We start from the raw sequence: 17,388 nt of genomic DNA, 5'->3' as shown, positions 1-17,388 counted from the left end.
AGATTGTAATATTTTACATTGTGTCTACATTGCTTAAACGTGATTTAAGATTGTAATGTATTTATGTAATTTAAAAATAATTGTTTTATTGATGAAGGGCGCACTTTAAGGTTAGAAATTTCGTGCAAGTAAAAAAAATCTGAACCAGACTTTCTGGATAATTTGCAATAAAATACGCATTCTCACTCGCAAGACATGCATTTTCTGGTCAATTTTTTAGGTCAAGTTGATAACGTCAAATATTTTTGAATTACTTCCCGTTTCTTTGGATATTGCATAGTTGCAAATATTCCCTGATGGATTGAACAAAAAAATCATTTCACCAAAAAAACGTTTATTAAGCTGTTTACGCAGCTAAAAGGTCTTCCTGGACTTTCTTCCAGTTGGCCAGAGGCCCATGCTCAGGTCTGTACTGCACGTTGCAACCATCGGGAGCCAGTCGACCCTGTCCCTTCAAATCTTCATAGACTTCGCGCTCATATTTCGTGAAGCCCCATTTCTTGGACACGTAAATCTTCTGACGACCAGGAAACTTGAACTTTGCACGGCGGAGGGCCTCGATCACTTGGGCCTTGAATCGGTCACTAGATCGCACACTCATAATCGGTTGACCGATGTGCACGCGCGCCACTGTCCCTTGCGGCTTACCAAACGCACCCCTCATTCCCGTCTGGAGCCTGTGGACAATTTAATAACATTAAAAATATGCCCAAATTTGGTTAAAAAAAACACAAAAACAAAAAATTATTTAAAAGTTGAAGAAATTCTTATTGATGAAAGTGTCTCCTTCATTTTAGTGAGCTGCACTTGATGAAAAGCAAATGAGCTTGTGGAATACAGGAGTTCAATGTACGCCCCACTTGACACCCAGTTATCCATGGATTTTAGACAGACCGGGTAACACTGGGGCGATAAATATTTTGTACATTGTACATCAAACATAGCAAAAATGTTTTCTACTTTTAGTGAGTTACATATGACAAAACACATGTACTTGTGGAATTAGAATAATTTTCTATGTCCCTCTCGCCATCTGTCTTTACAAACCAGCATTGCAAATCATATGTATTAGCGACGGGACAACACAAAACGAAATTAATGTACACCAATTAAGCACTTACCTATCAGCTCCAGCACAGGACAACATCTTATTGATCCTAATAACATGGAAAGGATGCAGCCTCATGCGGATGTGGAATTGATCCTTACCGCAGTTTTTCACTAAATATTTGTTGCAGCAAATACGGCCTGCTTCTAGCGCTTCTGAGCTAAGCTGTTCGTATTCGTCCGACACTAGATGGACGCATAACGGGAAATCTTCTACAGTTGCCTTTTTCTTGCCTAAATCAAATATGCGAATCTTCGGATCAGGCACACCACGGCAGAACCGAGATTTGGGGTAAGGTTTGTTCTTACAATATCTATAACTGAATAGTAAATTAGATCGATTTACATCGTCGAAACGCTCTAAAACACGTACCATCTTGCTGGGCGGCGACCCATCTCGGCCTGAAATAATCGTTAAGATTTATGCAGAAAATATTAACACACCATAATACAATAAGTTTTCAATTACAAAATGCAAAAACAATGATACAAATGATTAAAGGATCGATGAGATATTTACAAAATACAAACCTCCCTTTCCTGCACTAGCCACAAAATATTATTGAAGAAGGCCGAAGTTAGGTGATTCTTCTTCTTTTAGCATAGAAAAACAGAGCGTCTTCTTACCCATGGGCACAGGTATTGAATTGTATTTGTATAAAAATTAATATAATTTAACAATAAAAAAACAAAAATGGATTGATTTAATTAATAAATTAATCAATGAACAAAAATTATATGGCTGCAATAGATTTTGCACAATTTTGGTTGACAGCCAAACAAAAAGAGCTTTAAGAATATGTCATCTACATGCAAAAAATTATTTCTTAACTAAATTTTTTTCAGATAATTAGTCTTTCTAATTCGTTTTTGGCAAAATGGTAATACGTCCTATTATAATATTGCGATAAACAGGCAACAATGTCAAAGACCACTGAAAAAACACCGCGTTGAGTACGAAATATATGCCGGTATTTTCTTTGCCATCAGTATAGATATATGTACGAGCAGGAAAAGGTAAATTCGATCGTTGGAATTTGTTATTTAACCGGCTTAAAGTTTAGCGTTTGCTATTGTTTTTCGAGTGTACAAACTTTTACGCAAGTAGTTTTGTGAATAATGTCAAGTCCACGGTGTCAGGGTGATCCAGTTTTCAAGATTGGATTATGGCGTCCATGGACGAACGAAACATCGAATGGTCTGTACCCGAAAAGTTGCGTAAAACGTATTATATTGTAATATTTCAGTAACTCGGACTTTTTGAACTCTTCTCTCAATAATTTCAATATGACCGTCTATAATTTTAAATTGAACCAGCCATCCCTTTACCTTGTGATAACATTATTTGCTCATTATTAAAATAACCTAAATTGGAAGTCCTTTAGAAAAGCACAGAACAAGAATTATGTTTTTTCCCAATTCCATTCTTGCCTTGTGCTCCATTTATAAATGATAAAAATTACTGATATTTTGAATATATTGTTATGCCTCTTGAATATTACCAATTTTTTTAATTTGTCGTTCTTTAAATACTTATAATTTTTGCACAATTTCCTAAGTATTGCCTTGGCACAGTATTAACTAACAATAACTTTGTTAATTCTATGCCATTTGATGGCTTGTTTTTATTTTATTTTTAGCGTTCTAATATCTAGAGTTAATGCTGTCCCATTGTTTGTAAACAGTAAAAGTGAGGAAGTATGATTGGGTTTGAAAAAGTAACCAATTCCCACATGAACGTAAAAAATGGTATGGGGTTACAATTTTCCCGCCAATGGAAGTCTCCCTCAAATTGTGAGGCTAATAATTTTAAATCAAATATTTATTCGGATCCGTTATTGACTCCCTGCTATGTGAAACTTGAAAGGCTTAGTGACGAATATATCAAAGCAATGACAGAAAGATATGATGATGAAAGTGATCTGTTACGGTATGCCTAACATGATGATATCTTGACTTGCAAAGTACATTGCGTTGTTTCAGGTTAGTGAGAGTTTCTCCGGAACCGACAATACCCACTTTAGGAAAGGCACAAAATACAAAACGGGCAGGCGTTATCATGAAATGTGCGCGTTGTCCATTCAGAACTAAAAACAAAACCAATTTTTTGTTACACATCAAGAGAATAAATTATAGTTGTCCATTGTGTCCCTTCAAAGCAAATTTGAAGTGTGCTATTTTCGAACACCACCATTCTTCAACACTCAAGCTACAAAAGGAAAATGGCCTACAAATGCCCACATATTTTTGTGATTTTTGTCGGTACTTTTGTAAAGATGGGGAGCAATTGTTGTCGCATTTAAAGACTCATAAGACGACCATCTTCAGTAGCACCTACTCTTGTAGCTATTGTGATTTTAAAGCTTGTTCAAAATCTAAATTGAAAGATCACTATGTTTATAGCCACAAGATGCTTTTTAGTAATATAAGATTTGCTTGTGATAAAATTAACAGGTAAGGTGTCTTCTTTGCCTCCATTATAGAACAATGATTAGGTTATTGTAAGATTTCGTTATTCAGTCAGTCAGTGGGCTGCATATCATGTTATGTTAATTACTTATAATTGATTATGATTAGGTTTAAAAATATTAAATGAATGCGTATGTCATCCCATATGGCACATAGACCACAAACTGTCATTGGCATGCAAAACCTCAACACACTTGCCAACCTTAGATATCTATTAGAAATGATTCTATTATGCTTTGATTTTTGTTTAGCTGACAATTTCTTTGACTGTTGGTAATGCTAAAAAATATCACCTGTGATAAAAAAGTCTGATGTGAAGAGGTTTTCTTTCCTTATAGGTCTTCGTCAGATGTTGATCCAGATATTTTACATAAGATTAAAGATGAAGCAAGTATGGAAGATCAGCAAGAAATTATTAGAATTAAATTCACAGACAGTCTAGTCGTTTTGAGGTGAGCTAATATAAACTAACTTTTTTAAACCATTACACCTTTTTTTTTATCTAATCATAGTACACTTTATTGGGAAATAGGACAAGCATATAAAAGTAATGTAAAGGCGTTTCTAAAAATTTTAAAAATACAATGTGAAAAAATATAAATGTTAAATTAAACTCTTGAATAAATTGTTTGTTCTGTTGTGGTTAATGAAAAAGTGTAATTATATTTTTAGTGTTGTCCAAATTAAAAAAAAAAAGGGTTTTTTTTGTTACATATTTTTAGGATAAACCGGATATTTGTGGTAAATCAGCAAACTGGCCCAACTGGCAAAACCGAAATCATTATGGATGTTAGGCAGAAACAATTGGACGAAAACCAAGCCTTGGAATGTGACATAATCAAAGAGACCTCATATTTGATTAACTCTATGCCGGAGGCCCCGCGGTAAGGTTGCTATTAGGGAAAATTAAAAAGGAGTCAGGATGTGCCATTTCAAATGTAGATGCTGCCACTTTTTTAGAGAAGTGGCAACGTCGCATTGTTTACATGATATATGTTGTATTAATATTAATATTGCTTTTTTAATTTAATTTATTTTTAGGCGCTCTTCCTATAGAGTTTAGTAAGTATGGTAAGGGTGGTAAGTTTTGTATGGGTTTATTTATATAAACAAAAAAGTTCACTCAGAACACACACTTGAAGCGGGCCCATTATCAGTAGAGTATTACAAATGAAAGAAAATGGAATATTAGTAGTACAGAAATTTTAGATTTTAAGAAAAGGCGCAATATAATCAAATAATAAGTGCGCGGTTGTAAAAATTCTATTGCTGATATGCTTCTTAATAGCACATTAATTAATATGAATTACAATCAACTTTGACAATGCTATATATTCTCATACATTGTATAATGGCAGAGTTAGAAAGATAATTAGTCTTCACCGGTCATTTTTTTCAAAAACAAAGCCCATTTTAATGGCATTATGTTTCTCGTTAAAAAAATGGCGATTTTTCATAAGGTTGTCGATTTGAAAATATTAGCAATACAACGTTTTTTTTTTTCATTGTAAAACTGCTATGACTACGAAACATGGCAAAACAAACAATTGAGAACTACAAAAACGTCACTATTCTGGCTTTCCGTGAGTCTGGAAATAAATGTTTGACAGTTTTATGCCACCTAACTTAATTATTCCTTTATAGTTAGGATTATTTTAATTCAACAAAGGAGTCTCAAGTCTATAAATGGTTGTTCTAAAATAAAAATTTTCTTTACCACAATCAGAAAATATTATAAAAAATTATATAAAAATATATATCTTTTATATAATAGTTTAATATTACATTTGTAATTTTTGCATTAATTTTTAAAAGAGTGTTTTCGTGGATCCATCTGGATATTTTTCAGCAAATTTTTTTCATCAAATTTTTCCCCTTTTAGACATTAAACAAATTTGAAAACTTTTGTGGTAACTTATTTATTATTTATAAAATTTATAAAAAAAATTGTCAAACAACAGTAAACATTAGGTGCGACTTCCTTAGTACTCTATATTTTTTTCTGCCATGTTTCGCCCTTACCTTCTTGGCCAATTATTAGCCATTTAGCATAGTTAAAATGGAAGAACGTTTTATTGCTATTATTTCAAAATCTACAACTTTTTGAGATTGTGATTTTTTAAGGCAATAAAATTATAAAAATGAGGTGTTTCCATTTGAAAAACATTGCCTTTAACCACTTTTTCAGCAAATCCCAAAATATATCACAAATGCCTTAATATACAGGGTGTTCTTTTTATAATAAGTATATATAAAAGTATAAATAAATTGAACGAACTTTTTTGTTTAAGTTTTTTGAAGTTTTTTACAGATCGTGATATTAGCCTCTATATGGATTGGAACAATAGGGCTCCAAAATAACTCCTATATCTTTAACCACGTTTCCTGGATCTTTAAATACGTTAACACGTTTTAACGATATATGATACGATGTTTATGAACAGAACAGAGCCGCAAATTAATACGTTCGTTGACGTCACGAGGCGTCGTTATTTTTAATTTGCAATTATTTTGGTTAGCCATTATTTTAGGTTCTGTGTTGGGACATATTTCCTGACTCCTTTTTTATATTCCACGGCTCGACGGCCAGTTTTTAAGTTTTACCTACATTTCTAGGGTACCACAGATCGACACCGACGTTTCGCGCGTCACGCAACCGCCATCAGGTAGCGACCGAACTACCTTGCCGATAAAGGGCGAGGACAATTTAAGCCAGGAAAATTGGTACCAGTGCAAATATCATTGCTCCTTTAAGACACCTTCCAACGAAACGTTCCTGAATCACACCAAGCCCGTGTATTTCAAATGCCCAAAATGTCTGTTCTCGACCAAGATTCGATGCGACGTCTCACGTCACATGAAGTCGCATCTGGAAAAGGATCTCAAGTGTGAACTGTGCAAGTACCAGGCCCATACGACCACCGCTCTAAAGGAGCACGTCGCGTTGCACGACAGCAATCTGGAGACGCCGGTGTTCATGTGCGGCCTGTGCGACTACTTGTGCATGGAAAAAGAGACTCTTTTGGAGCACTCTGGGAACGCCCACTTGTCGTCGGTCGCGACCGACAGGATATTTTGCGGCTACTGCAAGTATGAGACGTCGTCCGAGGACAGCTTGACCGATCACTACGTCGAAGTGCATAATTTCGTGCAGCAACTCATGTTGAAAAGGTAACCAAGGGTTATATGTAGGTAGACTGCTACAAATTGGTTCACCAACAAATTTGTACAGTGTAACGATAGAGAGATGGATCCTTTATTGACCACTTTTTCCTTAAAAAAATAATACAACTGTGCAAGTGATGTACAGATAAAAATATAGAAAATGTGAAATGTAAAAGAGTGACAGTGCCATACACGAGACTATTAGCATACTCTATCATGATTGTGGGATCCATGTACTCTTGCACCAAGTAGAAACAGTGTTCTCGAAGGAGCTTTTTTACTTATATTTAAATTTTTTGTGCCTTAACATTTGATAGTAGAATTTCTTTGGCATTTAGTATACTTAAACTTCTTGTTGCAAAGGAAGTCACTTTGTCGGGTGAAATAATCCGTGTATTTTACTTTAAATCTGATTAAACTTATATAATATTCTATTCAATTTTTTCTTAACATAAATTACTTAAATAAAATATAAAATCAACAAGTAATGCAAGTATAAATAAAATGTATACTTAGGGTCAAACGCTTTTTGTTTTTAACTTTTTTTCTTCAGTACCGTACTTGAGATAATATATAGGAGGGTCTTAAATTGACCACCCTATACATTACTTTACCTACTATGTAGTACACGAGACATTTAATATACAAATTTTGTAGCGGCTCTATTTTTCCAAGAGCGATATGTCCCTAATTAGACTATACCTTACTTACAATTGAGAAGTAAATTATTTAACTCGGCAACAAACTGCTCAGTGTAACCACGTTAAACACTTTTTATAAAACTTCTGTATTCCTTCTGCGCCGGTTTTTGTTGACTCATCCCGCAAATCATTCAGTCGGTTTCTTCGAAGCTTGACTGAAACTGGCTCGTATTTTACTCTGTACCTGCTTATATATTGTTTGAGGGCGGAGGAGCTAAATGAAGGATATAAACACCCTCTCGGATGACTGATTCCCATATTGGTGACAGGTAGAGACCTGAGTCGCGGTTAAGATTGTTAGGTTATTTATAGATGTCTATAGACTCTCGGATTTTTCGTTGGTAAAACAAATGATTACATGCAAGAATTTTAGTTTTATGGAATCAAATTTTATGACCGGTTTCGTGATTGTGCTGATGAGTTTATTTTGCTTAGTCTTAAGGCTCTTTCATGTTCTTTGAGCCTAGTTGATATTTTCATCCAATCTCTCCAATGTACTCTTTGCCGCATATGCATGGAATGCTGTAAACTCCTGGTATCTCAAATTGTTGAGAGATTTTTAGACAAGTGGTGAATCTGGTTTTGGCGTTATATTTCTTTAGAACTTTTAATATGTGGTCGGCGATGTTTTGAATATAAGGAAGGGACAACAGTGGCAAATGTGGGATTGCTTTTGGTTTCATTGCTATAGTCTATAGAAATCTATAAGCAACGTAACAATCATTACCACGACTCACCAATATGGGAATCAGTCATCCGAGATGCTGTTTATGCCCCACATTTAGCTCCGCCGCTCTCAAACAATATAAAGGCAGACTAAAATGCGAGCCAGTTTCAGTCAAGCTCTGAAGAAGCCAACAGGATGATTAACGAAACGTCAGCAACTTTTATAAAAAGTATTACAGTGGCCTGTGAAAGTTTCTTTGAAAAAGTCACGTCAACCTCATTAAAGTCTCTTATTTATTACACACCCGACGTACGGCAAGCGTTTATCCTATAAGCAATCTCAAAAGCCGCTGGAACACATCCAAGTTTTCTTACAGGCGACTGGCGGAAATGCAGTACCTCAGGGACGCGAAGAAAAAACGCAACATCGCCAAAAGAGGCGGCAACGTCGCGGAAATTAAAAAAGAAGCGACGCGCGTTATATTGAAACGGACGCGGTATAAATGCGAGCATTGCGATTACGCGACGATCGACCGGCTGAGATTCAACAAGCACAATTTCAAGCACCACAAAAAGGTACTCGCCAAAGTGTACAAGTGCTCGAAATGTCCGTACGACACCGTGAATCACATCTCGATGCGCAGGCATTACACGTTCAAGCACAAAACGAAAAGGGGCGGGTCCGGCGAAACGTTAGAGTGCGACATTTGCGGTTTCACGTGTAAAGATGCCGCGTTGATGGAGGTGCATTCGTCGAAACACAAGAACGTCGACGAGGTGAAGATATACAGTTGCGACAGGTGCAGTTTCGAGACGATATTTAAAAATCACATGCAAAAACATAAGAAGGTACACGACGGGTCGACACCCGACGGGGAGGAGAACGTTTTGAAGTGTTTGAAGTGTAACTTCCGAACGGAGCGGCAGTTTGAGCTGATTGCTCACAACTTCACGCATATACTCGAGAAATGCAGCAACAAGGCGAACAAGGGGGCGTGAACGCGAGGGGGACTTTTTTTAAATTGTATAATGAGACTTTTAAATATATTACGTTATTCGCTCGTTTGGTCTTCTTTGGTGGTCTTTGTCACATAATATTTTTCCTCTTCAATTTGTTTATAGTGTTTTTGTCGTTTTAATTCCCTAAAAATGTCTTTCTATATTTTTTTTGAAAACTTTGTATTTATTCACAGCTACGTGGAGTGTCAAACTTTGCAATTAAATATTTTTTTACCGAAATGTGTGCCACTGTGATTTTTGCGCTCTCTTGCTTGGACGACATATCTTTATAATTATGATCGTTTCCAATTTGAAGTGCAATATTTAAAAAAATCAGCTTAACCATTTTATGTTTGAAATGACAGGGGGTTGATATTTTATATAACCTTAAATAAAGCTATATTAAAAATGCATAACCGAAATCCAGGTTTTCCAAAACCTGCGGTTGTCATGGTTTTTCGGAATATGTATATTAAACAAACGCGAACAAAAATAGGAATAATTTCGAATTTAATAAACGAACTTTTGAAGCCACCACGAACAAAATAATTTCAAATCACCCTGTAATTACAGCTGACAGTTCGTCAGTTTTTCAGTTTCATTATTGGCAGTATTTTTTCAGGAAACGCCCAGATGGTTTTAAATATTCAGGGAAAAACGAATTTTGTTTTAAACAAAAATTATATTGAAATAAAAATAGCATTGGTTAATCTATTATTTTTCTTATGGAGGATTATTTCAATTCAATCCTCTGTAATTCTGCATAATACGTTTTGGTAATATATTTTTATACATTTGGAGAACATCCACACTTTTGAAACAATATTTTCTCCTTTTACAAGTCAAAGCTATGCCTAGAGATTTTACGAATAAAAGCAGCAGATAAAAAAATAGTTATTTATAAACTTATGGCAAAAAATGTTTCGTTTTGGAGATACATGGTTTTTTCTTATTTCTAAAAAACTTTTCTTGATTTTGCTTCAAATTTGGTAGTTATAATAATTATAATTAAATTGATAAAATTGAGTCATTCTAATTTCTTTAATTGTTATGTAATTGAAAGCGAATTTTAAATAGCGCGATTTTTCTTAATTTAATTTAATTTGCAGATATTAGGTGCACATGTAAGTTTTTTTTTATTGAAAACGGTCTGTTTGGCGAAAAAACTAAAGAGACCATTTTTGTTTAGAATTGATCAACGCATTTAAATTTATTGCATTGCCCTATCAATTTTTTTATTATTTAAGCTAACTAAAACGGTCTGACGAACACCACTCGTTACACAAAAACAAGTTATGTATGCTATAAATTTGTTTTTAAGTGGCAATACCCACCTACTAAGTTTTAAAGGAAAATCTAGATTTTTTAAAATAAATAAAACGAGAAACCAAGCATTGTGGACATAAGTTTGTATGAACTTTTGTCCTTATTTATATATTGTGTTTACACAAAGTCTCTAATTTAACTCATAACACCTTTCTCCTTGTATTCCAAAGGAACCAACCTCACTTGCAATGAAATATTTACGCCGAATCCACCCGTACTTCAAGTTACTTGGGACCCCACTGTTGCCAAGTGAATTTATATGTGGCCTTTGTCACATCAAAACATTACTTTTTCTATGAAAAAAAAATTAAAAAAACAGTGCACTACATTAAGGCCGATTTAAAACAATATTCAGTGTTAATTTACAAATGCTATTTTAACAGCTTGTAGAGTTGTTCAGCCAATTTTTACGAAAATTCTAAGTAGTGGCAACAATGGCAAACTCTAACCTAGACTTTATGACTTATTTAAAAACCCAGGGCCATAAGGGCGTGAATTGCTAGTCTTTAAAAATAAGGCGAGAAAGCATTGAACCTTATGGACGGCTTCATACACCTGGCCCGTTCGTGCAGGTAAAAGAAGGTATGAAATGACAAACTAGCCTTTTGTTTGCTGTACTTCCTTTCGGTTTTGGTATATTTGCATACCTAAGTAGGTAGGGTCTCGGAATTATGTACAGAAGGTTTGCTTGAGGGCAAGTGTTTTTAAAAGCCATTTTGCGATTGGTAAGTTCAGTTTTATTAAAACAATTAAATAGGTAAGTTGTGTTTAAGTAAGTAGTTCGTTATTTTGTATTTTATGACCCTTATTATTGTTTGATATACTTCTTTTGAAAAAACTTTTTAATTAACCAAAAACGAAATTTTTCATTTTTCTTTTTAATTTAGAAATTTTTAACACCTCTTGGGTGACAAAATGACGGTAAATGGCGAACCTCAAACTATACACCACAACAGATGTGTCCCAGATCTACCTCCTTCACCTGTTAAAAGGGAACCTGAACCTTTACCTCCAATATCCAAAAAACTTTTACCCATTGCTGGGTTTTTTGTGGCCTTTGCAACTGTGATGACCGTCCTAATACTCTACATGGATAATACAGGTAAACAACATTTCACTGCCAACATAACGTGTTTTTTGCCCAAGGACGCTTTTTAATAATTCAAAACGTTTTTAGCCATGAAACACTACCAATTTACGTTAAATTTGAACAAAGACATAGAACTAAATGATATAGCACAAGATGATCCACAACTTATTGTTTATTTGAAGCAAGTTGCCCTTTCTCCGGCCATAGAGCCCCATCACAAGCCCCTGCAGCCTCAAACTGGAATCTCATATGATACTGAATATGTCCTAAAATTGCTTAATAATAAGGTAAGTGAATGAATACTGTGTAGTGTTTTATGTCTTAGAAATGAAGTCTGCCCAAATGTTTGGAATTATGAATATCTGATTATTTTGTCATTCTGTTGATTTATTAGCAGACCTTAACTTATTTTTTATGTTGCAACTTGCATTATATTTCTTTTGCGTGAGCATAGAAAAATACTTGTAAGAATGTCATATGTTAATTGCCAAAGATCTGATAACATGGCCATTCCATCTATGTGAATCTTGATATTGGTTAGTTTGGGTTAGTTTTTACCATTATTTCCGTTGATACTAGAAAGACGGCGTATTCGTGGAAGCCGGCGCTTATAGCGACGGTAAAACGTCTAAAACAGAAGCTCTCGAGCGCAAATACAACTGGAAGGGGCTCCTAATCCAGCCAGATCCTCGTCACTATTTCAATCTGAGAAGGCACAACCGAGTGAGATCGCAAGCGGTTCATGCTTGTTTAAGTCCGATGCCTTATCCGAGAGAAGTGACCTTACATCAAGAGACTGACGGTGTAAAAATTAACAGCGTCTATTCGAACAGTCTCGAGGATCCCGACTGGCTCGTGACACGAGTCAAATGCTTCCCCATCTACTCTTTATTGCTCGCAATGAACGTTACATCGGTGGATTACTTTAGTTTGCAGTCTGAGGGTACTGAACTTCAGGTTAGTAAAGACTTTCTGACAGGAATGGAATAATTAGTTCTAACCTCAAATCATTAAATTCTCATAAATAGCAATAAAACCTAACCTATCCCCTGCAACATTAGGCTATTTATTTACTGTATTGTTACGTCACTGAAGAAGAAAAAAATTACTTGATGGCTTTGCAGGTTTTGGAGACTATTCCATTCGATAGGGTGAAAATTGAAGTCATAGGTGTGCATTTGTTGACCAACGATTCGGAAAAGAGTACAATAAAGAAGTTTTTGTCCACAAAGCAGTTTACGTTGATGGACACTTTTAATAACACTTATATTTACATGATCAATAGGGTGAAGATTTAATGTAAGCAACTGAAAGTGCTAGAAAGACTGAGTCGCGCAAAGTTTGCATTGTAACCGCACCGTTCAATTATTATTAAAAAACATTGAGACTTATTAGTTTAAAAGCTTCGAACAAAGAATCATTCCTAAACCTTTTACTTGAACGTTTTCAGCAGTGTATCGTTTTTGGTTTTTTTTTTTTTGAAGCCATATTATTCAAAAAAATATACCACCACCAATTCCCCAATTAAAATCGTATATACGAAAATGTTTAGGGCTCTAGTAGAGCGTCGTTATTTATATTTAGTGCCTTGTGTAGCTAGCGTGTAGGTCCAAATGTAAACGTTAGCAATTACATTCCCGATATTTGTTATTACTTGCATCAAGCCTCCTAGTATCTATTTTTTATTTCGACCTTTGTAATATTATTTTTTTATGAACATTAATAAATAAACATTTTCCTAATTTTTGCGTTTTCTGTTTGGAACGAAAATGAGTCATGTAATCTCAAAATAGTTTAAAAATTTTTGCTCATTAGCGGTTCGATTAGCTTTTGGTTTTTTTTCATGCCATATATATTTTGCGTGAAAGATATTTCTGCTTTTTTTTTATGTAACTAATATCAAACTTGCCGCAGTAGATTATCAGGTCGCATGAAACGCCGGAATATCGGTCATAAATCCTAATAAATCAAACTTTGAATTATAGGACGCAGTACGTCATTCATTGTATTTAGGGGGAATAAGAGCAAAAGTTGGTTTGTCATAAACGGTCATAGCTCGATGTTGTGTTTCGCACTAAATTAAAAGAAAACAGGCGCGCGCATAAGCGGAAAATAAATGAAACTTTCTGGGTGCAATCTCGTGTCATTATCATCACTGAATAAAAAAAGTTAAGAAATTTGCGTTGTGGTCTAAATAAAACTTGCGCAAGTCGGATTAGACAGTTTGTAAAAACGTTTCGTCAAATTTTCTATTTCTAAAAGGAAAACAAACAAAAATATATCGATATTCAAATTTATATGAAATAAACATTATTTTGGGTGATATCTTTCAAAGTAAAGACAATCACAGAACACCAATATGCGAATTTATTTTACTGACCTAAAGGCGTTACACCTGCCAACTCTACTTGGCGTTGTTTGTTTGCATTTGATTCGCACCTGCGTATTGTGACGTCAGGAAAAGGACCTTTAGAAAGTTTGTTAAATTGGGTAGTCGCCTCAAAAAAAGACGTGAGCTCGTTGCAATAACAAAGAAAAATGAAAATACTGCATAATGGCTCTAAGGTCATTGCCTGCTTTGAATATTCACAGATCTACTAGAGAAATAGAACTTTGAAAAACATTTTGGGCATACACGATATTTAAAATCTCACTTTTGGCCAATCACCTTGCGGCATTTATCAACCGACCTGGCCATTGACAGATAGTCAATGAGTTTGATTTTCATGGGAGTGTTTTCTGCGTTAAATTAAAAAAAGAAATAGATGCGCACCATTAGCGGGAAATAAATAAAATACATTTCGCCAAACACTGAGTTTAATTTATGTCTTCAAATCCTATGCGACTACACGTGCGCATTATAAAACAGTGGGCTGGTGCATAAAGGCGTAATGTAAATAAATCAAAAACAAAATATTTGCCAACGATATCGTGCTGCAAATCAAAAACCGCATCGCTGGTACCGGGATGGTTCCGAAACACACCAGAACTAACCTCAAAGTACTGGAGCCGCCGAAGAACGTTAAGCACCAGAAAAAAATGTTACTATGCTCTTGATAAAACAGAAAAGATACAAGTAAGGTAAGTATATGGCCATAGAGACTATATCCAACTAGTGATACTGTTTCATAAATGTCGATTGTCGATCTGCCCAGTTTCAATGATACGAAACATAGAATTGGCATCAACGTCGAGAAAACCAGTACCAACTGTATCGGAGAACCGTGTTCATTAAATTGCTTAAGAGAATGACCGTAAAGGAGCAAACAGGTCAAAAGTACCAAAGCTAAAATTGGTCCTAAAAAGTCGACATATACTTTTCGATATTTTTTTAACAACGGCGGCACAAAAGACGCGAATATCCGAAACAGGATTTCACGAGGAGGCACTGCGAACAAATTTACATGATAGAACTGTTTTAATGAAGGCCTGTTCCGGTAATTATCGTGGGACCCTATAAAAATTATAGAATTTGACATTTCCTGGTTTATTTTAGTCTATTGTTTCATTTTCCTTTGCAAATTCTCTTGAGTTTGCTTTATCTGTTTCTGGAAGTTCTCCGCGATATCTCTCATAAGGGTTTTGAACTGTTCCGGCGTTAGCTTTTCGTGCAAACGGTTCTCTTCAATAAAATTTTTGCCATGAAACATTACGCGCACCACAAGTTGAGCGGCCCTGCGCATGGGATAAGACTCACTGAGTTTTTGAACTAGGTGCTCATTATTTGCCAAGTATCTTATTAAAAATCTAAATACCATCCTACTTTAAGGTTTCTGGAATTCAAAGGGGTACATGTATCGGTACTTTTGCAAGAGCTCTTGTTTCAACTTTAATTGTGTTTTAAGCGCTTCTAAATGATTCAGTTGCTGTTCTTTGCTAAACTCAATGCCCGGGAGTAGCCGAATCTACAAAAAATCAAATACAACGTAAACTTAATATTAAAATATTAATCAAGAAAATATGTACATCAGCCCTGGCCTGATCCAGTCGCCTCTGAAGCTCCAAAACCTTCTGGGCGCAATCTTGTGACTCTCTGGTTTTAGCTGTGTTATCGTGATGATCCTTTTCCACACTGAAATAAAATATGTTAAATAAATAGTTGTCATAAAATTTATCACTTACGCAATTCAAATCAGACAGTTTGTAAAAACGTTCCGTCAAATTTTCTATTTTTAAAAAGGAAAACAAAACCTAACCCATACCAACCTGCGGATAATTTCATAGACTACGGGTAATATTTCGATATTTAAATCCGATTCCATCTCATATCGCACATATAAAATCTGAACACTTACAATTTACACTAAAAATAAAACAATTTGGACTTTGGAAACCACCTTCCAAACTGGTTACATGCACAGAACACTTCTTCTTTTTGCTTTGACGCGTGCATTTTACCGCGGACAATAGCTCATTGACGAGGAAAATTTTCATTCCGGTCACAGATCGACGCAGATATAACGTTTTTTTTTCGGATCTTTACTGGGACAGCTGCTCAGTTTTTTAACTATCAACAAGCAAATTAGGCAATTTTTGCTTGCCGTCAAAGTAAAAAAAAGTAAATTGGTTAAAAACGAGGTTGTAATTTTACGCATGCGCATGCTATAGTGAAATTCCTTTTGTTTTTCACAGTTGCTTCATAAGTTTCTATATTATCGGCATTAGGCAGGGTCTCTATATCTCTAGTAGCTATATGCATCGAGCCTATCCCGCCTCCAATCAACTGGCAACACTTATACCTCCAAAACGTACGCAAAACTTACAAAACACCAATACTCAGTTTAGATCGATATCAATACATCTGAGACGAATATAAGTTTATTGTTCACTACAAAATTAAACACAGCACACCAATATTAGAAGTTTATCTTTACTAACCTAAAATTTTAATAATTTGAATTTAAAATACTTTGTAATGGCTCTGATGCAATTGTCTGTTTAGATTCTATTGCAATGAAATAAGCAAAATTTATTTGCATGTATATTGCGTTGCATAAGGACTTCTGTGCATTCAGAACTATCCCATGTTGTACGTTTGTCAAAAATATTTACTGCTGAAATGTTAAGTTTATTTTGATTTTTTACTATCTCTATTTCAGACTATGAGCGTATCTAACTAAACTAACCAAAACTCCGTTCTCTGAGACAAAAAGAAATCCCTAACCTAGCACAATAAAGCCGCGTAGCAAGTCAGCGCGCGAGAGAAACTTGAAAATACCCAAAAGTAGGTTATAAGATTATATAACCGAAAACCACTGAGAACACGCGTATTCCGATATTATGTGGAATAATAATGGCGAAAATCGAGCCAAGGTCGTACGGCAAAAGTTCTTTCACTTGTGACACTGAATTTCACTTGTGCAATGCACAAATGTTCGGACTTGGCGAAAAAATTTAACCAAAAGTTAAATTTTGTCTATTTTGGGACGTTGTTTGAAAATTAAAAAATTGTACTACACCGAAAAAAAACTTGACAGAGGCGCTTGTCATGGAAGGGATTCCCAGACTTCCACGGAATTGAATGCAAAAAAAGTAAACTGATGCCTAATTCAATTCCTGCTTGCGTAGCCATTCTTTTTGTAAATTATTGCAAATTATGGTCGACATTAATTGTAACTTTTTATATTAATTGCGCCACATTCAAGGGAGTCATTATGACCGGGCACATCGCGTTGTACGCGTCATGCAGAAAAAGTGTTAGAATGTTGATTCGCAGTTTTTTTTAACATATCAACCTTATGATTTCCTTGATATAGTCATAGAATATTTCCGGGTGTATTTAGTTGGCAACATTTGAGATCGGACAAACAGAAGCATAAACAAGCAAACTTGAAAATTATTTCTATTGATTATAATTAACTGCCG

General features: G+C 35.0%; 5 protein-coding genes across 10 annotated transcripts; 2 read left to right on the top strand and 3 right to left on the bottom strand.

The window, feature by feature from the left end:
- Positions 1 to 317: 317 nt before the first annotated feature.
- On the bottom strand, positions 318 to 1,752 carry LOC132703360 (large ribosomal subunit protein uL16). The gene is made up of 4 exons (XM_060672574.1): positions 1,639 to 1,752; positions 1,481 to 1,509; positions 1,122 to 1,427; positions 318 to 677 (listed from the first exon to the last, which is right to left on the bottom strand). Exons 2-4 carry the CDS (start codon positions 1,501 to 1,503, stop codon positions 347 to 349), a joined length of 660 nt encoding a protein of 219 aa, XP_060528557.1. The 5' UTR covers positions 1,504 to 1,509; positions 1,639 to 1,752; the 3' UTR covers positions 318 to 346.
- A 298-nt stretch (positions 1,753 to 2,050) lies between these two features.
- LOC132703359 (zinc finger protein 142-like) lies at positions 2,051 to 9,233 on the top strand. 3 transcript variants are annotated; one of them, XM_060672569.1, is made up of 7 exons: positions 2,051 to 2,305; positions 2,748 to 3,037; positions 3,091 to 3,561; positions 3,915 to 4,028; positions 4,299 to 4,460; positions 6,193 to 6,747; positions 8,486 to 9,233. In XM_060672569.1, exons 2-7 carry the CDS (start codon positions 2,808 to 2,810, stop codon positions 9,105 to 9,107), a joined length of 2,154 nt encoding a protein of 717 aa, XP_060528552.1. In that variant the 5' UTR covers positions 2,051 to 2,305; positions 2,748 to 2,807; the 3' UTR covers positions 9,108 to 9,233. The 3 variants fall into 3 exon arrangements, with proteins under 3 accessions (XP_060528552.1, XP_060528555.1, XP_060528556.1); XM_060672572.1 differs by having other exon boundaries at positions 2,059 to 2,320; XM_060672573.1 differs by having other exon boundaries at positions 2,107 to 2,124.
- A 1,652-nt stretch (positions 9,234 to 10,885) lies between these two features.
- On the top strand, positions 10,886 to 13,265 carry LOC132703239 (protein Star). Of its 3 annotated transcripts, none has more exons than XM_060672382.1 (5): positions 10,886 to 11,158; positions 11,321 to 11,535; positions 11,611 to 11,810; positions 12,103 to 12,480; positions 12,648 to 13,265. In XM_060672382.1, exons 2-5 carry the CDS (start codon positions 11,349 to 11,351, stop codon positions 12,819 to 12,821), a joined length of 939 nt encoding a protein of 312 aa, XP_060528365.1. In that variant the 5' UTR covers positions 10,886 to 11,158; positions 11,321 to 11,348; the 3' UTR covers positions 12,822 to 13,265. The 3 variants fall into 3 exon arrangements, with proteins under 3 accessions (XP_060528365.1, XP_060528366.1, XP_060528367.1); XM_060672383.1 differs by having other exon boundaries at positions 10,894 to 11,015; XM_060672384.1 differs by having other exon boundaries at positions 10,894 to 11,190.
- A 1,057-nt stretch (positions 13,266 to 14,322) lies between these two features.
- On the bottom strand, positions 14,323 to 15,002 carry LOC132703275 (protein YIPF3-like). Its single transcript, XM_060672427.1, has one exon. The coding sequence runs from the start codon at positions 15,000 to 15,002 to the stop codon at positions 14,382 to 14,384; it is 621 nt and encodes a 206-aa protein (XP_060528410.1). The 3' UTR covers positions 14,323 to 14,381.
- An 18-nt stretch (positions 15,003 to 15,020) lies between these two features.
- LOC132703276 (mediator of RNA polymerase II transcription subunit 9-like) lies at positions 15,021 to 15,906 on the bottom strand. Of its 2 annotated transcripts, none has more exons than XM_060672429.1 (3): positions 15,646 to 15,784; positions 15,490 to 15,595; positions 15,021 to 15,428 (listed from the first exon to the last, which is right to left on the bottom strand). In XM_060672429.1, exon 3 carries the CDS (start codon positions 15,279 to 15,281, stop codon positions 15,021 to 15,023), a length of 261 nt encoding a protein of 86 aa, XP_060528412.1. In that variant the 5' UTR covers positions 15,282 to 15,428; positions 15,490 to 15,595; positions 15,646 to 15,784. The 2 variants fall into 2 exon arrangements, with proteins under 2 accessions (XP_060528412.1, XP_060528411.1); XM_060672428.1 differs by having other exon boundaries at positions 15,145 to 15,428; positions 15,730 to 15,906.
- Between the last annotated feature and the right edge of the window lie 1,482 nt (positions 15,907 to 17,388).

This window comes from Cylas formicarius, unplaced genomic scaffold, assembly GCF_029955315.1.
Source record: "Cylas formicarius isolate icCylForm1 unplaced genomic scaffold, icCylForm1.1 PGA_scaffold_6__28_contigs__length_40554024, whole genome shotgun sequence".
NCBI lineage: Eukaryota > Metazoa > Arthropoda > Insecta > Coleoptera > Brentidae > Cylas > Cylas formicarius.
Note: the sequence above shows the minus strand (reverse complement) of the source record. Positions and strands in the feature narration are given on the sequence as shown.